General features: G+C 43.7%; 2 protein-coding genes across 3 annotated transcripts; one reads left to right on the forward strand and one right to left on the reverse strand.

Annotated features, from left to right (window-relative positions):
* Positions 1–10,496: 10,496 nt before the first annotated feature.
* Positions 10,497–11,449, reverse strand: ascl1b (achaete-scute family bHLH transcription factor 1b). Its single transcript, XM_068603603.1, has one exon. The coding sequence runs from the start codon at positions 11,312–11,314 to the stop codon at positions 10,703–10,705; it is 612 nt and encodes a 203-aa protein (XP_068459704.1). The 5' UTR covers positions 11,315–11,449; the 3' UTR covers positions 10,497–10,702.
* Positions 11,450–15,197: 3,748 nt separating this feature from the next.
* Positions 15,198–19,733, forward strand: irf7 (interferon regulatory factor 7). Of its 2 annotated transcripts, XM_068602321.1 has the most exons (10): positions 15,198–15,575; positions 15,982–16,135; positions 16,330–16,501; positions 16,594–16,694; positions 16,818–16,869; positions 16,972–17,088; positions 17,197–17,402; positions 17,944–18,145; positions 18,269–18,384; positions 18,498–19,733. In XM_068602321.1, the coding sequence occupies exons 1-10, from the start codon at positions 15,568–15,570 to the stop codon at positions 18,684–18,686; spliced, it is 1,317 nt and encodes a 438-aa protein (XP_068458422.1). In that variant the 5' UTR covers positions 15,198–15,567; the 3' UTR covers positions 18,687–19,733. The 2 variants fall into 2 exon arrangements, with proteins under 2 accessions (XP_068458422.1, XP_068458423.1); XM_068602322.1 differs by lacking the exon at positions 15,198–15,575 and having other exon boundaries at positions 15,968–16,135; positions 16,972–17,082.
* Positions 19,734–19,965: the final 232 nt, after the last annotated feature.

Consider the following 19,965-nt stretch of genomic DNA (forward strand, 5'->3'; position numbering starts at 1 on the left):
ACTAGCCCGAGCTCTTGGGGCCAGTAATAATCTCTCTTTAGGAGGCTGAGAGGGTGAAGTGAGCCATAAGAACCCTCTCTGTCAGCTTTAACCGGCCAGCAGAAAGAAAAAGTCATAATTATAGTACTCTCTCTGGCTGGATTTAAATAAAGCTTCCTGGCTGGGCCCCTATAGACACACACTCTCTCGCTCACACACACGCACTTCAATAAAGAGGCACTAATCAATCAGGGGTTCCCCTGCCACGGCTTCATTGGAGCCCCTGTTTGAAAGAAGAACTGACAGCCCTCAACCTCCCTGTATTGTCAGACAAGACTGATTAGGCTTCTGACTGGCTACCTCAGCCACCAGCTAGAAAAGCATGCAGGTTAAAGGGTCTCCATTTGAAATCGACAAGCACTGAAAAGTTCTGGACACCTGCTTTTTAAAGTGATGCTTGTCTCTGCGGTTCTATCCTCCTTTTTTGTTATTTGCAATTTGAGGGCAGCGCAGGGGACAGTGAGGGGGGGGGGAGTTTTTGAGAGAGTTAAAAAGGGGTGAGTGGGGTACTGTGTACACTGTGGTGTGTGTGTGTGTGTGTGTGTGTGTGTGTGTGTGTGTGTGTGTGTGTGTGTGTGTGTGTGTGTGTGTGTGTGTGCGTGTGCGTGTGTGTGTGTCTTAAGTTTTGAAGGGGGAGCTTGGCAGCGGGCCAGGGCTGGAACAAAGAGGGGACACTCTTTACATGCATAGCCAGACAGAGTAAACTGGCTAGCAGCGCTTCCAGCAAATACAAGGCTCAAAAACAGACTTAGAGAGATCGGAAAGAAGGGTTGGGGGGCGGGGGAGTGGCAGGGGGGGTGGACAGAATATCAGAATAACCCAACCATCCAATTGCACTACCTCGAAAACATTTCATCCTTCGTGTTTGGTTAAAATGAGAAATGTAGGTGGCGCGCTTCTAGGGCATTAAATAACACAATCTGCTGAGATTTTATTGTGTTTGCATTCAATATGGAGCTGCGGGGCCACGTGCAAAGCGGCAGCGATCGCTTCGCAAACACCCACATGATTAACAAATACAGGCAATTAGCGCAGCGCAGCAGCAGAGAGACGAGAGGAGGGGAGGGCAGCAATTACATTAATAGCTAATGTAATTACCATACAGTGAGATTTAACTCTCATAATATAGATTAATCTGAAAGCCTACACAGATACATGTCTTCTATTATATGTTGTGTGTATGCTCTCTGGATGAAGCACAACACTTGGATGTTACTCTCCACACAAAACAGTATCCCTAACCTCTGAATGGCCCTGTAGCAACGGAACAATTCCTCAGTGCCATGACCCTTCAGATGAATGATTTCCAAAGAGAGGTTTTTTTTTCCATCACTGTTATTTTTAAGAAGGAGGTGCAGTGGATTCCCTTTCCTTTATTTTCTCTGTTTTTCCACTGAAATCAGCTTAAAGCTCTGCAACGACTTTGCCCTTCAAAAAGGAGAGCCACTCCATCAATGAGGAACAATAGTATATTCTGACAAAAAGTCTGAGGGCGTTACGCCACCCTGCCATCACCAGGTTCCCTTCCATACAGCCTCTGCCGGTGACTGGTAAATGCCACTTTCAATCGCTCTCCTTTCTCCTCTTTTTCCTTTTCACTCCTATTCCTTGCCCTCAATGGGTGTGTTAAGTATTGTGCGTTCTGACGGGGGCGGTGAGTCAGTCAGGATCATTAAAAGCAGGCCGAGCCTTTGGCCAGATCAAAATAATTAACTGGAGAGGTCACAAGCTAATGAAATGAAATGGGGGCCTGAAAGGAACCCCTAAATGGTGCTCACTAATCCTCCCTTCACCTTGTTTTAGGGAGGGGGCAAGACTCTGCATCGGTAAGCCAGGGCATCTCTGCTGATAATAGGTTGTGGGGTGCCGGGGGACTCGGGACTATAGATTTGTGTGTGTGTGTGTGTGTGTGTGTGTGTGTGTGTGTGTGAGAGAGAGAGAGAGAGAGAGAGAGAGAGAGAGAGAGAGAGAGAGATAAGCAAATAACCTCAATGTCATCATCTAATTTAAGCTCATTCTCACAAAAACATTTTTTTCTTAAAGTTAGTTAAACTGTTTCCTGGAGACGGTTTTCTTTTCAGTTGCTCGAATGCAAATCAGTTTTATGTCATCATGCGTCATTTAGGACTGGAGTGCAGTGAGGCGATATCCCTCTTTGTTTCTTTAAAATCCCAGAAAGAGCATAAAGGTTGCATAAGAAGAGAAGAATGAGTTAAGCAATATCACATTTTAAGTTTACTGAATGAAAAGTACTGAACTATTGTCAGCTAAAGGTAAATAGTCTATTGTCAAAATAAAGGTACTCATTCTACAGAAATATTAATATATTCTTTGGACTGTCATTTCTGGTATATTAAGTTACTGCTGTATCTAGTCAAGGTGGATCTAGTTTTAAGACTTTATTGTTGAGAAGTTCAATAGATAAAAATGAATATTTTGTAAGTTGAAGATATCGTTTGGATTTGAATAATGAATCTCCAAAGTAACCAGGAACTATATCTGTCAGAGAAATGTTCAGTAAAGCGCACAATATTTGTCCCTGCAATGGAGAGTGTAGAACCTATAAAGGTACTATACATAGTTATGTTCTTCCAATACATGTACGAGACAGCAAAGAGGTGAAGACGAACATTATCGCAATACATAATATCCAAAAATGTTTAGAGGTGTAAATGCAGGTCTATGAAGAACATGTGGCCAACATCAAGGCTGTAAACGCAGACAAATGGACAAAACGTAACTGGTTTGGCATTACTCAACCACCTTAACTTGATTTTTCTTTTTCCTAATCCTGCTTGTGCTCTCATGTTTCCATTCAAAGTACTTACACACAAACCTTTCATGACCGAAATCAAGTGCACACTAAGCTTTGATGGAATAAAGAAGGTACTTCTATTGTGTCATGCAGAGATATTCACAAGACTTATAAAAGAAAATATCGAAGTGTCCTACTGTCTGCCTGAACTGAACAATAGAAGAATGAAGCATGGGATCCGATGCTGAGGGCGATGCGTGTCAGAGGCTGATGAAGCCGTGGTGTGTCACCGTGAACAGGTTCTGCAGGGGCAGGCTGCAACCTGCTGAGGACCCTAGGACATGACTGTGTGTGTGTGTGTGTGTGTGTGTGTGTGTGTGTGTGTGTGTGTGTGTGTGTGTGTGTGTGTGTGTGTGTGTGTGTGTGTGTGCGTGCGTGCGTGCGTGAGTGTGTGTGTTTGCAAGCATTTGTATTTTTGTGTCTGCGTGTGTCTGTGTGTGTGTGTGTGTGTGTGTGTGTGTGTGTGTGTGTGTGGTGTGCGTGTGTGCGTGCATGAGTGTGTGTGTGTGTTTGAAAGCATTTGTATTTGTGTGTGTGTGTCTGTGCGCGCGTGTGTGTGTTTGTGTGGGGGGACTTTGTTATACAAGAAGAAGAAACTTGGTGTTCAAGGTTAAAGGCTTGACCTCTGACATGAAGACAAACATACAAGTTGTACACACCCACACACACACACACACTTGAAGACATTACAACGTATTGCTGAGTGAAGGAATGCACCTGATCAACAGGCGCATGGAGGATCGCTTTTTACAAACACACACAGACACACACACACACGCGCGTGCGCTCAAAACCACACAGACAACAAGCCCACACAAAACATGTTTTTAGAAAGACAGTTAAAGGGAGTTACCTTTTTTTCTTTGATGACTTAACTTCTCATGTCCTCTCTCTCTCTCTCTCTCTCTTACACACACACACACACACACACACACACACACACACACACACACGAGGCCAGAGCAGGACATTATGGGTGAGGTGTCAGGAGGTCTGTGGAGCAGCAAGCATAATGATAGTCTTACTGATCATGATGTTTTCCAGTACTTACCTGACTGGGGATTATATGTTAGTTCGAGGCAGTTCTCTGATTGTAAAGTTTGACTCAAGCTACAGTTCTGAGGCCAATGTGAAAGTGTCTGAAGATGAAGTTCCCATAACGGCCACAAGATGCTGGCTCAAGAACAACTTGGATGTCATCAAGATGCTTAATGTCTTTTAATGTCTGTTCTGATGTCATTAATTATCACCATTCTATTAAACAGTTATTAAGCAGGGGCTATAGCAATCTTAAATGTCAAGGCAATCAAATTTACAAAATAAGATAAATGCACTCAAATTATCACAAGTATTCGTTTTCCAGGAGGGACCCTGTGAATGCGATACCATTACATGACTTGACTACTTACCTGGAAAACTATACTTCAAATACTGATTTATACTGTATTGTTTTTGCAAAATCTTGATCTTAAAAGTAACTTTAGCCTTCAAATGAAGTGCAGTAGTCTACAAAGTACTATATGATCCTCTGAATTGCAATGAATTATAAAGTAGCATGAAACTAAAGTAAAGTATAACTTTCTCAAAATTGTACGTATACAACCTCTGTTATTAAGGCTTCTGCTTGATCAACTGTGGTTTGGATTGTACCTCGTTTGTACATTGTTATGGACAAAAGTGTCACCTATATTAATACATTCATAATGTAAAAATGTGCTTGCTTTGGGCAATGTGACAGATGCCTAAGCCTTTTAACTCTGATGGTTGCTTCTTCCTTATCCCACCATGGCCTGACCAGGGCTTCACTGCATTGCCCAAATGTACACTGCATGGCTCCCATAAGAGAAAGTGAAACTTAACCTCAGGCTGAAAAATATCCCCTCAAAAACCTCTGAGTGGCATTACAGAGGCTACATGTATTATTTGTTTGCCATATGATCTCTAATAGAAAATATAATGTTCAAAATCACCAGTACGCATAATCTGAATGATGTATCTCATTGCACTCACTTACACACTAAAACATATACCTTAACCTGGCGTTCTTCTACCCATCGCTAACCATTGTCCCCATCACTAACTCATGACTATAATATGACGTATATGTCTATCCTGCATTTAAGAGGCATCATTCAGAGCCACTGTTTTGGTAGCAGCTCCAGTTCATGGTCCCATTATTTTGTCCACCATCCTCGTTCCTACACCTAACTTCAGACATCAGCTCCAGCTTCGTGGTCAGCCCACACAAGTAAAGAAAAACATCTCCCTCTCGAGGACCAGCAGCCCACTCCAGGCTGCAGGCTGCAGTCTTTCTGAACCATCATTACAGTCATTAGGCAAGAATAAGCTCTGTATCACAGGAGTCCACTCGCATCCAGTTTAACCCAGCACAATTAGCACATCCGTTGGAGTAGAATTACCCTGTAAAATGAGAATGCTCTGGACAAAAGAGGCAGGAGAGTTGGAGTTGAAAAAAGAGGGTAAGTGTGAAGGAAAGGGGGAGAGAGGAGGAGAGAAGAAGTAAGGGAGGACGGGGAGAGATTAAAATTGTTTGAATTGGGTCCACGCTCGCCCCATTCATTTGGTATTCTGCTCAAATCAGGGCTTTTGTTCGGCCTGGCGTAAAGTAGTGTCAATCATCTCGACCCGGTTTTGTAGAATGAAGAAATTTATTATGAATTTGCTCCTGCAAATAATGAGGACTACCCCCTGCCTGCACTCCCTTTCCCCCTCCTTTCCCCCCCCAAGCAACCTCTCCTCTCTCCCCTTTGCCTCCACCCCCATATCAATGCTGCAGAATAGGCAATAGAGAGTGAAGTTAGCAATCTCAGGGCCACTCGCACTCTGGACCCACATCAAAGTGACAGAGACGTCCAATCAGATTTGTCTTACAGGCATTACATGATGAATATGGTGTGGCCGCAGCACAAAAGCGCCTTTGTGTCTCCACCGAGCAGGGACTATTCACAGCCCGCCACAGCCAGCCAGAGTGGAAGTAAATGGCCAAAAGGGCCCAGGCCCAAAAAAAAGCACCCAAACTTGTGCAGCACAATGGCCCATGCAAATCATAGCCCCCGCCTCCTCCACCCTACCACACATCCCCAGCTACTCCATCCCTCCACCCTTCAGGCCTGAGCTCGGTTCCTCCTCTGCTGGGTCGTCTGAAGTTTAGGGCCTATTCACACACATACAGAGGTGTCAGTTAAAAGTGAAATTTGAAAAGAGAACGTTTTCTCCGGAAAGATAGAAGAAAAACACAAGTCGAATGACTGACTTTTTTGTCAAAAAGTAAGAATGACTTGGCGGCTGCGGGCAAGGCTCCTATTTAGTAAGGTTTTTAATGTGGGGAAGAGTATTTCCAGCACACTAGAGTGACCCTGATATTTGTTTGAATTGAGATAAATGATTAAATGAAACATGATAGGCCCATTTTGCCAAAGGGAAAAGACTTATACTGATCCACATATCTATTCCTTCAACACTGTGATGAACATGACTCTGATTCTAACTGTCGAACATCTTTAGCAGATATTCAGTGCAATGGTAAACACGCTACGGCACATGCCCAACTCTAGGAATAGAAAATATGAATTTTGATCGCATGAACTAAACCATCATGAATGTTCGGTACCACAGAAGATATTAACATTTGCTCTGGTCCGTTCCTGCTAAGTAGAAACTGACTAGTAAATCTATTGCTCTATGAAGAAGACTCTGTCGTGAGAAAAAAAAGCTTAGGCAGCATCCACAGCACAGAAAAACTCAATATGGTGAGGAGGAAATAGACTTGAAGCATTAAATCTAAAAGGCCGTTATGAGCCAATGTGACCTGCAGTGGCTGACCATAACTTCTATCAGGAAAGAAAGGAACATCAACAGTGATTAGTGCAAAATATGTGTGTGTGTCCCTTGTGCCTCTACCCAGGACCTTACTAAATCAATAGCCAAGGGGTCAGCAGATTTGTCTGTCTGTGTGTGTGTGTGTGTGTGTGTGTGTGTGTGTGTGTGTGTGTGTGTGTGTGTGTGTGTGTGTGTGTGTGTGTGTCTACTCCAAAATGGGTTCAGTGTGTCTTCTGTCTATGTTAAATATAAACGTGTCTGTGCCTCTGCTTAAACATTAACACGTCTGTAAGCATTGCTCAAGGTTGTTCACCACCTCTCCTTTCGTCTCTGCTCTGTATGTGGTCACGGTGGTCATCCCTCTCTTGTCTTAACCGTATTTATTATAGTAGCATCTTCACAGCTGTGGCTAAAACTATAGCTGTGTGTGTGTGTGTGTGTGTGTGTGTGTGTGTGTGTGTGTGTGTGTGTGTGTGTGTGTGTGTGTGTGTGTGTGTGTGTGTGTGTATGTGTTGTTTGTATTATTCACTTTAGTCAGTTACTTTCCGTGAGAAAACAAATTTATAGGTTCATGGAGAAATTGTATTCATGTTCACAGCCGTGAACTTCAAGGAAGGAAGTTGTTCTTTGTTCTGGAGTGTATGCATTCCCCATAGTCAAATGAAATAAAACACCTGTTTGAATTGGAATGATTGTAGAATGACTGAAGCTTCAGAGACATGGGCAAGTGTGGTTGTTGTCGTAATGCATAAGAAAAAGTCATTTTTGACTGCAGTTCGGACGCACCTGTTGCTTGGCAGATATGGCTTTGAGCTGTGCTTGGTGGGTTGTCTATGACTGTAATGTATGATATATTGTTTCAATAACCCATATCTTCAATTTAAGATATCATAATGAGAATCATTTTAAAACATATGATAAAGCGTTCGGCTCTTATCACTCAAATGAATTGAGTGATAAGTGAAGAGCACATCCACTTCACCTCTTACCCCAACAGTAATTGATACAAGTCACCACAGCTGTAAATGTGACGCCCAGATGTGTAACTTATATTGCTATATGGAAATAAATGAAAATGCTGACTGAGCATTTCATTTCTAAATGAATCACGAGTGAAAATGAAAGAAAAAAATAATTGTGGCAGTTAGCTGTTTTATGTAAATATTGGCAACCATTAACATGATTCATGTTGTGGGACATACACTGGAAAACGTTTTTTTGCCGACGGCGTCAAAACACAAAAGCAACGAAGTTTGTACACCAGGCTGTCTGTGCGCAATTGACGCACACGCACGAATGGATGGCCTCTCGTTCTCGGCTTAAGGATCTACCGAGCGCTCTGATGACTGCAGAGCAACACATGACCTCTCACCACCCCACTCTTGGCCAGTTTAGCCCTATTATGATCTAGGCATGTGCGCATTTGGCGTTTCCATGGTTTGTGCATACATCATGGCTTTGCGAAGAAAAACGCATGCATAAATGAGCTGCATGTGATTGATTATTCACCATTGGATTACGCCAAAATTAACATCGCCCTTATGTATTGTCATAGTGAAAATGACAAGTTGGCATGAATAAATCTAGTTTCACCCCTGCTCCTCCTTAAATGGCTGTGGAGAAAATTGCATATCCATCTTGAAGGACAAGAGACATGCCGTTATTTTTACTTTGTGCTCTGGCCTCTGCTTGACACTGAAGGACATCAGAAACAGCATTTAACCGAATGATAAAAGAGCAGCGGGGTATTTTGTGCCATTGATTTGTCTTTTTGAGTCCCGGTGACGTAGGAGGTTATAAAGCAGAGCGTAATTAATGTCATTTATCACTTGTTGGATTTTGTCACTTCGCCGACGGGGCTCACATCATACGCGAGCCATTAACCAATGGGAGCGCAGGAGCCTTTGTCACCGCGCACAGGCACGTGGCTTACACCTGCAACCCGCATTGTGTGCGTGTGTGTGTGTGTGTGTGTGTGTGTGTGTGTGTGTGTGTGTGTGTGTGTGTGTGTGTGTGTGTGTGTGAGAGAGAAAGAGAGAGAGAGAAAGAGAGAGAGAGAGAGAGAGAGAGGAGGGAGGTGGAGCGTGGATTAATGCCTGTGGCACACTTTTAGGTGCAAAAAACAAACATCCCAAATATCCTATTACATCTGTTATATAAATGCATGATGTTCTGACCACAATCACTGATATTCTTTTAGTTTTTGGTCTAATGTTGGCTGATAAAATGTATTTTTTTTTAATAAATTAGTAGACCAGCTTCAATCAGCCTCTCAGTCCCCAATTGCCCACTCCAACAGAGAGCACCAGGTGAAATTAAACTCGTTATTTCTCGTTCTGCCTCGCTGAATTTGGCGTCAGTGTTAAATTACAATAGAAGATCTTCCATAATTGGCATAATGAGGCGCAAAGGCGCACACAATAGTGCTCACTATGTGGTGTTGTGCTCCCCATTTCGCAGCAGATAGGCTTTTTGGTTTGGCTGTGTGCCCCATGAAAAACACAGTTGGGGATACAACTAGTGTGCAACCCCAGGTTTTTATTTAGATTGATCTCAATCGGGCAATAAGAATTTTGACCCCTCTCATTGTCTCGCTGACTTTCCCCGGGCCGTATTTCAAAGAGTCTATACCCTTTGAGAGGCCTGAATTACACCCCTTCTCCCCCTCCCTCCGCTCCAGGCCCTTTGGGCTATTGGGTAAAGGCAGAGTACGCAAAAGAAACAATGCAATGCATGAAACGTAATATTAATCTCCCCGTCCTGAATGCAGACAAAGCGCCGTAGAAGGTGCACGTCTATAATGGTTATTGAGTGCTCACCCAGCTGCGCAATTTTCCCCCGTGTGCCCAAGCAAGACGGAAAAAGGTCATGCGGCAGCTTTGAATAGAAGAGAAGCTCACTAGTTTGCTCAATTACCGCCACACACCCCTCTCTCTCTCTCTCACACACACACACACACACACACACACACACACACACACACACAAAGACACACACACACACACACACACACACACACAAAGACACACACACACACACACACACACACACACACATCTGAGAATACATGTGTGCAACATCAGGTTAAGAACCAAACCACTACAAAAACATATTATTATATAAATAGATTCATATTTATTTATAAAACTTGTTTAACACAAAATATATCTGTTAAAATCAAATATTTACATTTTAGGCTACGGGACACGGAGAACAAGTGCATACATTGATAAAAGTCTCCTTACCATGTAAAGAAAGAAAAACAATCTGTCACAGCTAGCCTTGATATTGCTGTCACACAACATGCCAACTCACTGACAGCTGGCTCTCACAACACTGTCAGGAAAAGTGGCTGTTGTTCAAGAACATTGTTTGTTTGACTCATGTACAAAAATATGTCTTCATGTTAAAACAATTCGTTGTATGATACACTGTTGTTATGAAAGGGGGGGGGGGGGGTGGAGAACGATGTAGATCACGAAACAGTCTGTCGACGCATCATGTTTGTGTCTGTCTTCCAACAGACGTGGCAGCCGAGGAAGGCAGTCCTGCTCTGACGATGCGCTCATCAAACAAGTCCTCTGGAACTGCAGCGCCGTCTCTGCAGAACCTGCCGTGTCACGTCTTAATTGCACTTATTCAAACATAACATCAACAGTTCTTCACTTCCACGCGTCAACGTAAGACTGAGTCCAACTCCCTCCTTCGTGTGGGGACTTAGAGGCTCTCTCTCTCTCTCTCACACACATACACACACACACACACACACACACACTCGCACACACACACACACACACACACACACACACACGCCCTCTCTCTCTCTCACTCACTATTGCTTTGCTCCTGCAGGAGCAGCCCGGGTGAGGGAGGCAGGCAACAGATCACTTCCAAGCATCAGAGCGAGACTGATCTGATGCCTTCACCAAGTCTTTGTCAGTGTTTTCTGCGTGAAGGCAGCTGCTTTTACGCACAGACTTCTGCTGTGTGCTTCGCGTGCTGTCAGCCTCAGTACCTGTCGAACCAGGTCGTAAAGTCCAACAGTTCCTGCTCCTCAGAGCTCAGAGGCTCATAACTGCCCTCGTCTGATGAGTAGGTGGAGTGAGGCGACTCTGGTTCGGCGGAGTAGTTGTTGGAGAGTGTCGGGGATGGCAACCCGGACTGGAAAGCAGCCGACACCGCGTCATGTTCGTCCAGAAGATGCTGTAACGCCCTGATGTACTCCACCGCAGACCTCAGGGTCTCCACTTTGCTCATCTTCTTGTTGGCGGCGCCGTTCGGCACGTGCTGTCGCAGCGTCTGGAAGCCCATGTTGACTTGTTTGACCCGGTTCCTCTCTCTCTCGTTCCGCCTTGCCACGGCCACTGGCTGCTGCTGAGGGATGGAGTAGCCGAGGCCGTTAAAGCTCAGTCGCCGCTTGCAGCGCAGCAGCTCTGGCGAGCTGGAGCGCTGTCTCTTCAGCACCTTGGTTTTACTCTGGAAGCCGGCAGCGGTGGTGTTGGGGTGCACGGCGGGGGCCGCGCAGTCCTCGGCCGGCGCGTGCAGGCTGATGCTGGCGTGTCTTTCGGTAAATCCAAAGGTGAATGCAGTCTGCGTGGTGGTGATGGTTGTCGTTTCCATCTTGCTGACAGGTCTTCTGAAGTGATGGATGCAGAGGAAGAGTGCAGCCTCCAGCAGTGGGACAAGAAGAGCGGAAGGGGTTGGCAGTGATCAGCTCTCGTGTCCTTCGCGTGGGGACCGTGTGGCTAACTCTAGTCCAAGTCTCTCTTGACTGCTTACTCCACGAGCCGATCTGACCCAAACTTTGGCAGCACTCCTCTTTTTCAACACGCGCCCCAACACACACCCCACCCACCCCTTTTTGGGTACGCACGCTTCGTCGCGAGGCCCCGCCCCCGCTGTGTGATTCTTCTGCACGCCGACTCCCCCGGGCCAGGCGCGTGGCTCCGGGAGCTCAATAAACAATCCCGAGCTTTCACTGCGCCGGGAGCACGCGCTGAGCTCATTTACATTCCAATGTCCCTAACTTGAAGGCCCATTGGTCGATTCAAACGGCCTGCAACCGTGCAAAGAGAAAGAAAGGCGGAGGGGGAAAAAAAAGAAGAAAAAAAAGAAGAGAGAATAAAAAAAAAGTGAATGGTTTGGTTCTTTGAAATGCCTTTTGAATTTGACAATGTACCCCTGGCAAGTCTTCAAATTGCCCCCCTCCCCCTCGGTCATCTTTCTCCTCCAACTCTTTACAACACAAATACCAAGGACGCTCTCCCCTGTATCCAGGCTACAGCTTTATAGAGCTAAATAAATTGCAAGCGTGTCTCCGAGCACAATAATTGGCAATTATAAAGCTCGTAAGGACGCGATAAATGTAAGAGTGAACCCTTTTTATGACATGGAGCCGTCCGAAAGCCCATGTTACAGTTACATCTCAACTCATGGTCTGCAGGTCCAGTTTGTTGTCACAGTTGCTTGCCAGGTGGAAAGTCTTGTTAAATGCAATACAACCCCTGAACTCCCATCTGAATGCAACGCGTTTTTATTATGCTGTATTATATAGTTGTATATGTCTATCATGCGGACCACAAAGTCTTGGAAAAGCCCAACCTAACTAAGTACAGATGCACGAATGCAGTATTTCAGCACCACATCTGACTGGACAGTTAAAGCTGCGTTCCTCTGGTTTGGCCTTTCTGTTAACCCAAGTCGTGGTATTTGTTTCAAACTGATTTAGCTTCATCCCGCACTGGCATGAGACCTTTGAAATATGCTTCGTACGTGAAAAAGTCTCCTTAACAGGAAATTCTAATAGCGAAGAAGTCTGGGTGGAAATGTGACCGTTATCCATCTGATAAACGTGGGGCACTTGCGTCCTCTGGCGGCAAAACATAGGAACTATGCCAACATGGCCGCAGAAGAGTTAAAAAGTCCAAAATGCTAGAAAAATGATCTATCGTCACTGTCCACAATAACAGTGATATTATTATATCACATTATTTACAAAACGGAAATTGACAAAACTGAATAAAACTGGAGAAATCAGAGTAAATACTAACCTGATTGTGCTTCCTTCTTTGTCAAGCTTTCAAGTAATATTTAGCTAAACCTGAAACGATCTGTGTGTGCGTGAGTGCGTGCGTGCGTGCGTGTGTGTGTGTGCGTGTGTTTGTGTGCGTGTGCGCGCGTGTGTGTGTAAGTGTGTGTGTGATGTGTGGACGTGTGTGTGCTGTGTCATGCTTTTCTGCATGGCCAACAGCAGAGGGTGCTAAGTGGTGAAAATAAAAGTATTATCCTATTGCTTTTCTCTCAGTCTAAGCCTCGACACAGAGATACAATCTAATCTCTCTCTCCCTCACACACACACACACACACACACACACACACACACACACACACACACACACACACACACACACACACACACACACACACACCTGTGTTACTCATAGGTGAGGGTGTGGCTGTTTATAAGAACTGTAGCAGGTTTCTTTGAAACACTCAACATTTCTGAAGTGTTTTCTTACAAAAACAATGCCTCAAGTCAACAGCACCTCACATCCAACACAGGTGAGATCAATAGAGGAGGTGTTAACCTTCTCAGTGCCAGTGCAATAGAGATAGGGAGAGAGATAGCAAGATTTAGAGAGAGAGAGACATGAAGGAGGAAGGAGGAATAATTGGGAATCCAACACGTTTCCAGTAAAAGGAAATGCCATTTTAATAACATAAAAAATGTAACAATAATTGTGCCTGCATAATAAAAGTTTTTCATCCTAAAACTCATGCATACATGCGTCTGTGCTGGCAAAATAAGGGACTATTATCTGCACTCTTAACTCATAGTGATATCATACTATGAGACCTAAAATGTACTCAGATTAAGTAAGTAGACCTTTCGATCACTTGATTTGCTCCTTGTAGGTACTGTATGTAATATTACAAATATTCAATATTTCTATTTACATAACAAGACACTTATGATATTGCCTTTGCATTGTGAATACAAGTGTGAAACAGGATGTGAGCCATCCATGTGGTCTTTCAATAACCAAGCTTTCCTTCCTAAGAGGCCTGTGTTTTCTAGAGGGGCCTTCTGTAAGAGTTAACAAGTATTACCAATGAGCAGGAAAAAGGAAGTGCTCCATTAGAATATGTATCACTTCTCTATTCCTGACACAAGTGTACTGAGTTGTAGTCGTGTTAGGCACATTTCTTAAACAGCGGCGGATATAATTGTTATGATGCCTTATTTCATCAGTATAGCGTTAGTTAGTCTGCGGTTTCGGACTGTAACCCCAATCTTCCTAAGAAGCAAGTAAAGAGAAGTAGGCTTAGCATGCAACACACAGTACACAACCTTTAATACTATGACTGTGGGTAAAAGGTTGGATAAGACTCCAGAGGGACAGAAGAAAATATTAATGAATTCAATTGTACTTTTCTCATGCAATGAAGTTAGGAAACGCTGATGCTAGGACGAGGAAGTGAGGCCTTACATGGAGCAAGCTGAGGAGTTTATTTTAATAATACACTGTAAATCTAAACATATGTCATTGAAACAAGGGAGTCCCCACTGCACTCTCACTCCCTGTCTGATTAATAATATCCAGTCTCATTCAAACACATGACACAACGGCACACCTGCAGAATTATTACTCTGAAAGTCCCATTTTACACTTGAATAGACTGCACATTAGTTACACACTACATGGTACTCTCACCAGTGGATTCGATTGTCTACTCTAGATTCACTGGAACAGGGTTGGTTTCATGAGATGCTATTTAAGTGAGCATGCCTCTCTAATAACAGCATCCAGGCCAGAGCAGGTGCAGCTAAATGCCTCTGTCTTCACTGACATGTCATCTGAACGGAAACCACTTACAATATATTTGGTGGCTCTTAAATCGTATCATAGCTGCTATTTGGAAATGCACTAGCATGTTGAAATATTGCACGGCGTAAGTTAAAGTATTGAGTTCTCTGTGAGTCAGTTGCATCACACAAAATGATCTGTATTTGCCTCTCTTTGCCCTACATTACAAAAACATGTAATACTGTGTTATATTTATATGACTGCACTACAGCATTTGAAATGGTTAATGCACTATTTGATAATTTATGTCAGTTATGACCTCATAATTCAGCATCCCATGGCATGACATGGACTGATACCTAAGGAACAATGTTAGGTCCACATGTGAAAAATGTATCAAAGGCTCATTACGTCACTTTGGAAAAAATCCTTGTTGCACGTCATGAGTGGGTTTTACAGGTCTTAGAAAAACAACTAATTTCCGGGGTTTCGTTCCAAATTATATACTTTTTCCTTTTCTCCTTCAGTACTGCCGGTGCCCATAAAAAGTGCAAACTGTGGCGTGCTGCATTCAATGGCACTCAGGCGTTACACGCTTATCCCCGCCTCTCTTGAAATGGCAGAAGTATCTATCGCTTGTGACGCTGGGAGTCACTACACGATTCGACTTCCGACAACAGCGGGCGGAAACGCCTCCGTGAAAACTACTTTGTTTTTGTGATGCAATACGGATGACGTGGTGACGCAAGACAATAGCTCAACCGGTCAAATTGCTTTCCGTTTCTCTCGACAAGGAGAGAAATCCCACTTTTCCAACCGACATATCCGGTTTGCAGAGGGTGTGTTCAAATGATTGACCGTAAACGGTTTGCTGCTGCCCAGATGAGGCGACGTCTCACTTATCTCTGAATTAAACGCACCATGGCGATCCTCGGAAATGCCGACAGAGTGGTGCCCTCCCCCAGGGGAGGAGACATTGAAACATGACGTTGCTTCTATAACTTCAGCGAAGCTGCAACGAGGACTCACATCAGGAGCTCCGCCAGAGCAACATCTCACTGAGCAATGCAAAGGTAGGGACACACACTCGTCTCCTTCTCTAGTATCATGTTTCTTTCTTGGTTTTGTTGTGAGTGGATTGCGCGCATTAGGAAGTAGCCAGTGTGAAACTTGCTGTGTCGATGTATTAAAAAAACGACGTTTTGTATATAAGTTGCTGAATACATCTAGTGTGTGCTTATTGCTTGTCCCAACATTAAAACACGTCGAAAACATTAACTGAAGCTGTTGTCAGTGCGAAACTGTTGTCTGTGTGTGTGTGTGTGTGTGTGTGTGTGTGTGTGTGTGTGTGTGTGTGTGTGTGTGTGTGTGTGTGTGTGTGTGTGTGCGCGCGCGCGCGGTGAAGAGATAGAGAGATCTATCTGCTCTTGGGAAGTGTTTCATCAAAGAACGAAGCTGATCCGTCATGTTTCCGCTCAGCCTTCCCAAGCCCCAGTTTGCCAGCTGGCTCATCGAGCAGGTGGAGACGGGCCAGTACACGGGCCTCCGCTACGAGGGCCAAAACAAGTTCAGAGTCCCCTGGAAGCACAACTCCAGAAAGGACTGCAACGATGAAGACAGTAAAGTGTTCCGGGTAGGTTCAACTGCCTCCAATAAACTTCACTGCTGTACCAGTGTTATCTGGCACAGCACGATTGCATCAAAAATTGAGAGCTTTGTTGACACAACTGTAATAATACTGTATGTTTTTGTTTTTTATTGGTACAAAAGCCCTCTTTGTGTTGCATGTGGACTGCAGAGTGTACGTCAACTCCTCTTGGTTCACAGGCATGGGCAGTAGCAAGTGGAAAAATCACCGAGTTCCCCAACGACAAGGCCAGATGGAAAACCAACTTCCGCTGCGCTCTGAACAACCTCTCTCTGCGCTTCAAGATGATAATGGATAATTCCAAGATTTCGGACGACCCTCATAAGATCTATGAGATTATCAACACTGAATGTAAAGCGATAGTCACTTCATGCAAGCCTTTTACTTCCACCATTTTTGAAGTTGAATGCAAATTAAAGTGCGTCTGTTTTCTCTGTCTGCAGACAACTATGAAAGTCTGCCAACACAAGACTCCCAGGAGGATTCTGTCATGACTCCAGACATCTACAGCTCCCCCGTAGAGTGCTTCCCCTCAGGAAACGAGGTGCCGTATTGCCTAGAGCACACTTTCACTTCTCTGTTAATTGGTTTCATATCACAACGACTCTGCTTCACTTCAACACTTATTACATGCCTAAATATGCTTCTTTATCTTTTCCTCAAACAGCATAATCTACTTAACAATCTCATGGCCTTGGATCTTGGTTGCCAGACATCAGGTACAGTGTCTTATGCAAAGCAGAATACCATCAAAGTAAGGATTTTAGATGGTCTATAAATAGATTAATGTTCTCTAATTTGCTGTGTATTGCCGTCAATAGACAAGCAGCTGTGGGTAGAGGACTATGGTCAGCCCAAACCAACTGCCCCTGGAAGCTATCACGTAGCAGCTGAGAACCACCCACTGCCTTTACCCGCTCAGCCGTCTTACTGTGAGGGTTCGTTCAGGCCAATAAAATGCAGTTCCTTTATTGCTAGACTAGAAAGAGATGTTCCCAATTGGTTATTATTTGTAAATATGTAATCATGTTTTTGTTATTTTACAGTAAATCCACCACAACTCCCAAGTTCACCTCTGCAGCAGCCAAGTATATTTGACCTGGAGATTTCCATCCACTACAGGAAAAGTGAAATGCTAAAGATCACATTGAACACTGCGCTTCTCCAGCTCCACTACCTGCAGGAGGCCTCGGACCTCAATGGCCACAATATCTGCTTTCCCTCAACAGACAGTCTGCTGGACCACAAACAGGTATATGATCAGCTGGACATTGTGTGTGGCCTAATTTAATAAAACCCTCCATAAACTGTTAGCAGTTTATCTCACTTCCTTTGGCCTACTTTATAAACAATATAGTTCCTGCAGTTAACATTGTTTGTTAGCAGTCTTCCTATTCACTGCCTCTGCTGGCACATTACTGCTAGTGGTCAGAATGGTACCTTTTTGTGATTGCGTCTAAATATATTTTTGAAGAAAGGCAACTTGTTCATTTGAGCATTAACTGGAAGGACACGTTCCCAAACACTTCATCTTTGAAATAGGGCTGTGAAAATGTTAAAGTTTTCTACAAAGAACTTTGGCCAGCTTGAAGTCAGAAATTCGATTTTGTGTTAGTGCAAGAACTTCTTTTGATGCTCAACACTTTGAACATCTTTTCAACATGAAATATAGAAAATCTATCACAGGAGAAAGAAATTGCGAATATTTAGGGTGGTATTTCCCCACAAGTGTATAGACGATACACATCCTCGGTGTGTAAAAGTTTTTCTAATCACAACTTTCTGCACACCAGGTTGAGTATACCAACCGCATCCTCAACAGCATTGAGAGGGGCCTATGCCTGGAGGTACGGGACACTGGTATTTATGCCTGGAGGCAGGACCGGTGCCACGTGTTTGCTAGCACCAGTGACCCCAGTGTGGCTGACCCAGACCCAAGAAAGCTGCCCCAGAACACCATGGTGGAGCTCCTCAACTTTGGGAAGTATGTAACTGGTAGGTGCAGATCTCTTGCTCATTCGAAGAAGATTATATGATATACATAAGACTACATTTCATGTGTAGACAACCAAACTTTGCACTGTAAAATAACTGGTTCTAAATTGGGTTTTGTTTCAGAACTGAAGCAGTTTAGAGAGAACAACGGTGTCTCTCCCGATTACACCATCAACATGTGCTTTGGAGAGAAGTTTCCTGATGGAAGACCTTTGGAGAAGAAGCTCATCATAGTTAAGGTTACCCTCTTTCCTATTTATCCTGACCTGCACCTCACAGATACCTAACGTATTTGAGATCTCCCTTCAGTTCTGCATGTAAAATGTATCAATGTGTCTCTTCGTCCATGCAGGTGGTGCCTTTGATCTGTCGACACTTTCATGAGATTGCCCAGATGGAAGGGGCTTCGTCTCTTCACAGCGCCAACGTCAGCCTCCAGATCTCACACAACAGCCTCTATGATCTTATTAACTCTGTCTTTGGTCTGCCGATGGATGACGAGCCAGCACGGGCCGCTGCACCTTTTCTACCTCAGTCCTGAAACGTGATCTCTCACTTGCCCATGACGGGGACTCTTTTAACTACGTATAGGGCCACACTCTGCTCTTACTCAAAGCTTTGCTCAAAAGGTAGCACAAACTGATGACCTGTTGACTGTGTTAGGGTAGATGAAACAGTAGACACAGAATTAAGTTGGTATTGCATAATAGGCCATTGTTTATCCGCCGTTCTTTTTAGGATTATCTTTTGTTCACATTAGTCATCAACTTAAGGCAAAAACTGACATTTTTGTATCACTACATAAGCAGATAGGAACTCTTCCATTGTTGGACCGTTGCATTACTCAAAGGCTAATGGCCTTGCCTTAAAATGAACCAGTTCTCGAACTGTGGGGCGCGACCCTCTAGTGGGGCACGGAGGTATTTTAGTTGTGGCGTGTTAAGAGATACATTTTTTATTTATTTTGTGGGGAAATTATTCTCTGCATTTTACTCCTTAGTAATTGAGGAGCACTTCAACATGCAGTCCATAAGGAGACCAGGGATCTTGTGGTTTCAGAACAACCACTCCCCACATGGGAACTTCACATAGTACAAAGTACAGACATAAAACATAATAAATACATGGCCAAATGTCTGTACTTTTGTGGCAATGGTTGCGTTCAGGTTAGCCATGCGCAACAACTAAGATTCATTTTGACTTACCGTTGGTGTTTTGCCAAAACAAAAATAGCACACATATCGGCTGTTTGTTTGGCCGGTTGACCATGAACATTTTTCTTTCTCCAAAGTCTGAGAACCACGAGAACAAACTATCCTAAGATAACTGTCCAATCATCTCCTAATACAATGGATGTTCAATGGATGTATGCACATGATGCTTAAAATGGTAAATCCTGTGGTAAAACATGTTAAGTTTTCAAACACATATTTATGAGCTTGTAAAATGCAAATGAAAGTAAAGCTAAATATTGTATGTGTAACTGTTGTCTATAGGTCATGCAGTTAATGACTGCAATATGTACTGTATATATCCATGTTTTGGTGAATTATTTTGCACTTGATAATTTGTTAGTCATTTTTATACTCTGCTGGTGCACTTTTCAAACTTTTCAAAGTTGTTTTGAATTCAAATAAACTGTTTAACAGAACTACATATGTGTATGGAAGATGGTATACAGCAATTCAATAACATACTAAACATATACTTGTACAATTGTTTAACTGTGTTAAACCTAATTAAGTTTACATCACACTCTTACACAAGTGGAGCCGATGGTTATGGTGCACCTATACTTTATAATAGTAATAAAACAAGAA

This window comes from Clinocottus analis, unplaced genomic scaffold, assembly GCF_023055335.1.
Source record: "Clinocottus analis isolate CAN_PGR_092001 unplaced genomic scaffold, fCliAna1.0.p SCAF_6, whole genome shotgun sequence".
Taxonomy (NCBI): Eukaryota; Metazoa; Chordata; class Actinopteri; order Perciformes; family Cottidae; genus Clinocottus; species Clinocottus analis.

Bases quoted from the DNA above. Each gene is read 5' to 3' on its own strand.
- irf7 (XM_068602321.1), top strand. The intron at 16,136-16,329 runs GTAGGTTCAACT...CTTGGTTCACAG, and splicing joins AAGACAGTAAAGTGTTCCGG to GCATGGGCAGTAGCAAGTGG. The intron at 18,385-18,497 runs GTTACCCTCTTT...TCGTCCATGCAG, and splicing joins AGAAGCTCATCATAGTTAAG to GTGGTGCCTTTGATCTGTCG.
- ascl1b (XM_068603603.1), bottom strand. From the start codon at position 11,314: ATGGAAACGACAACCATCACCACCACGCAGACTGCATTCACCTTTGGA.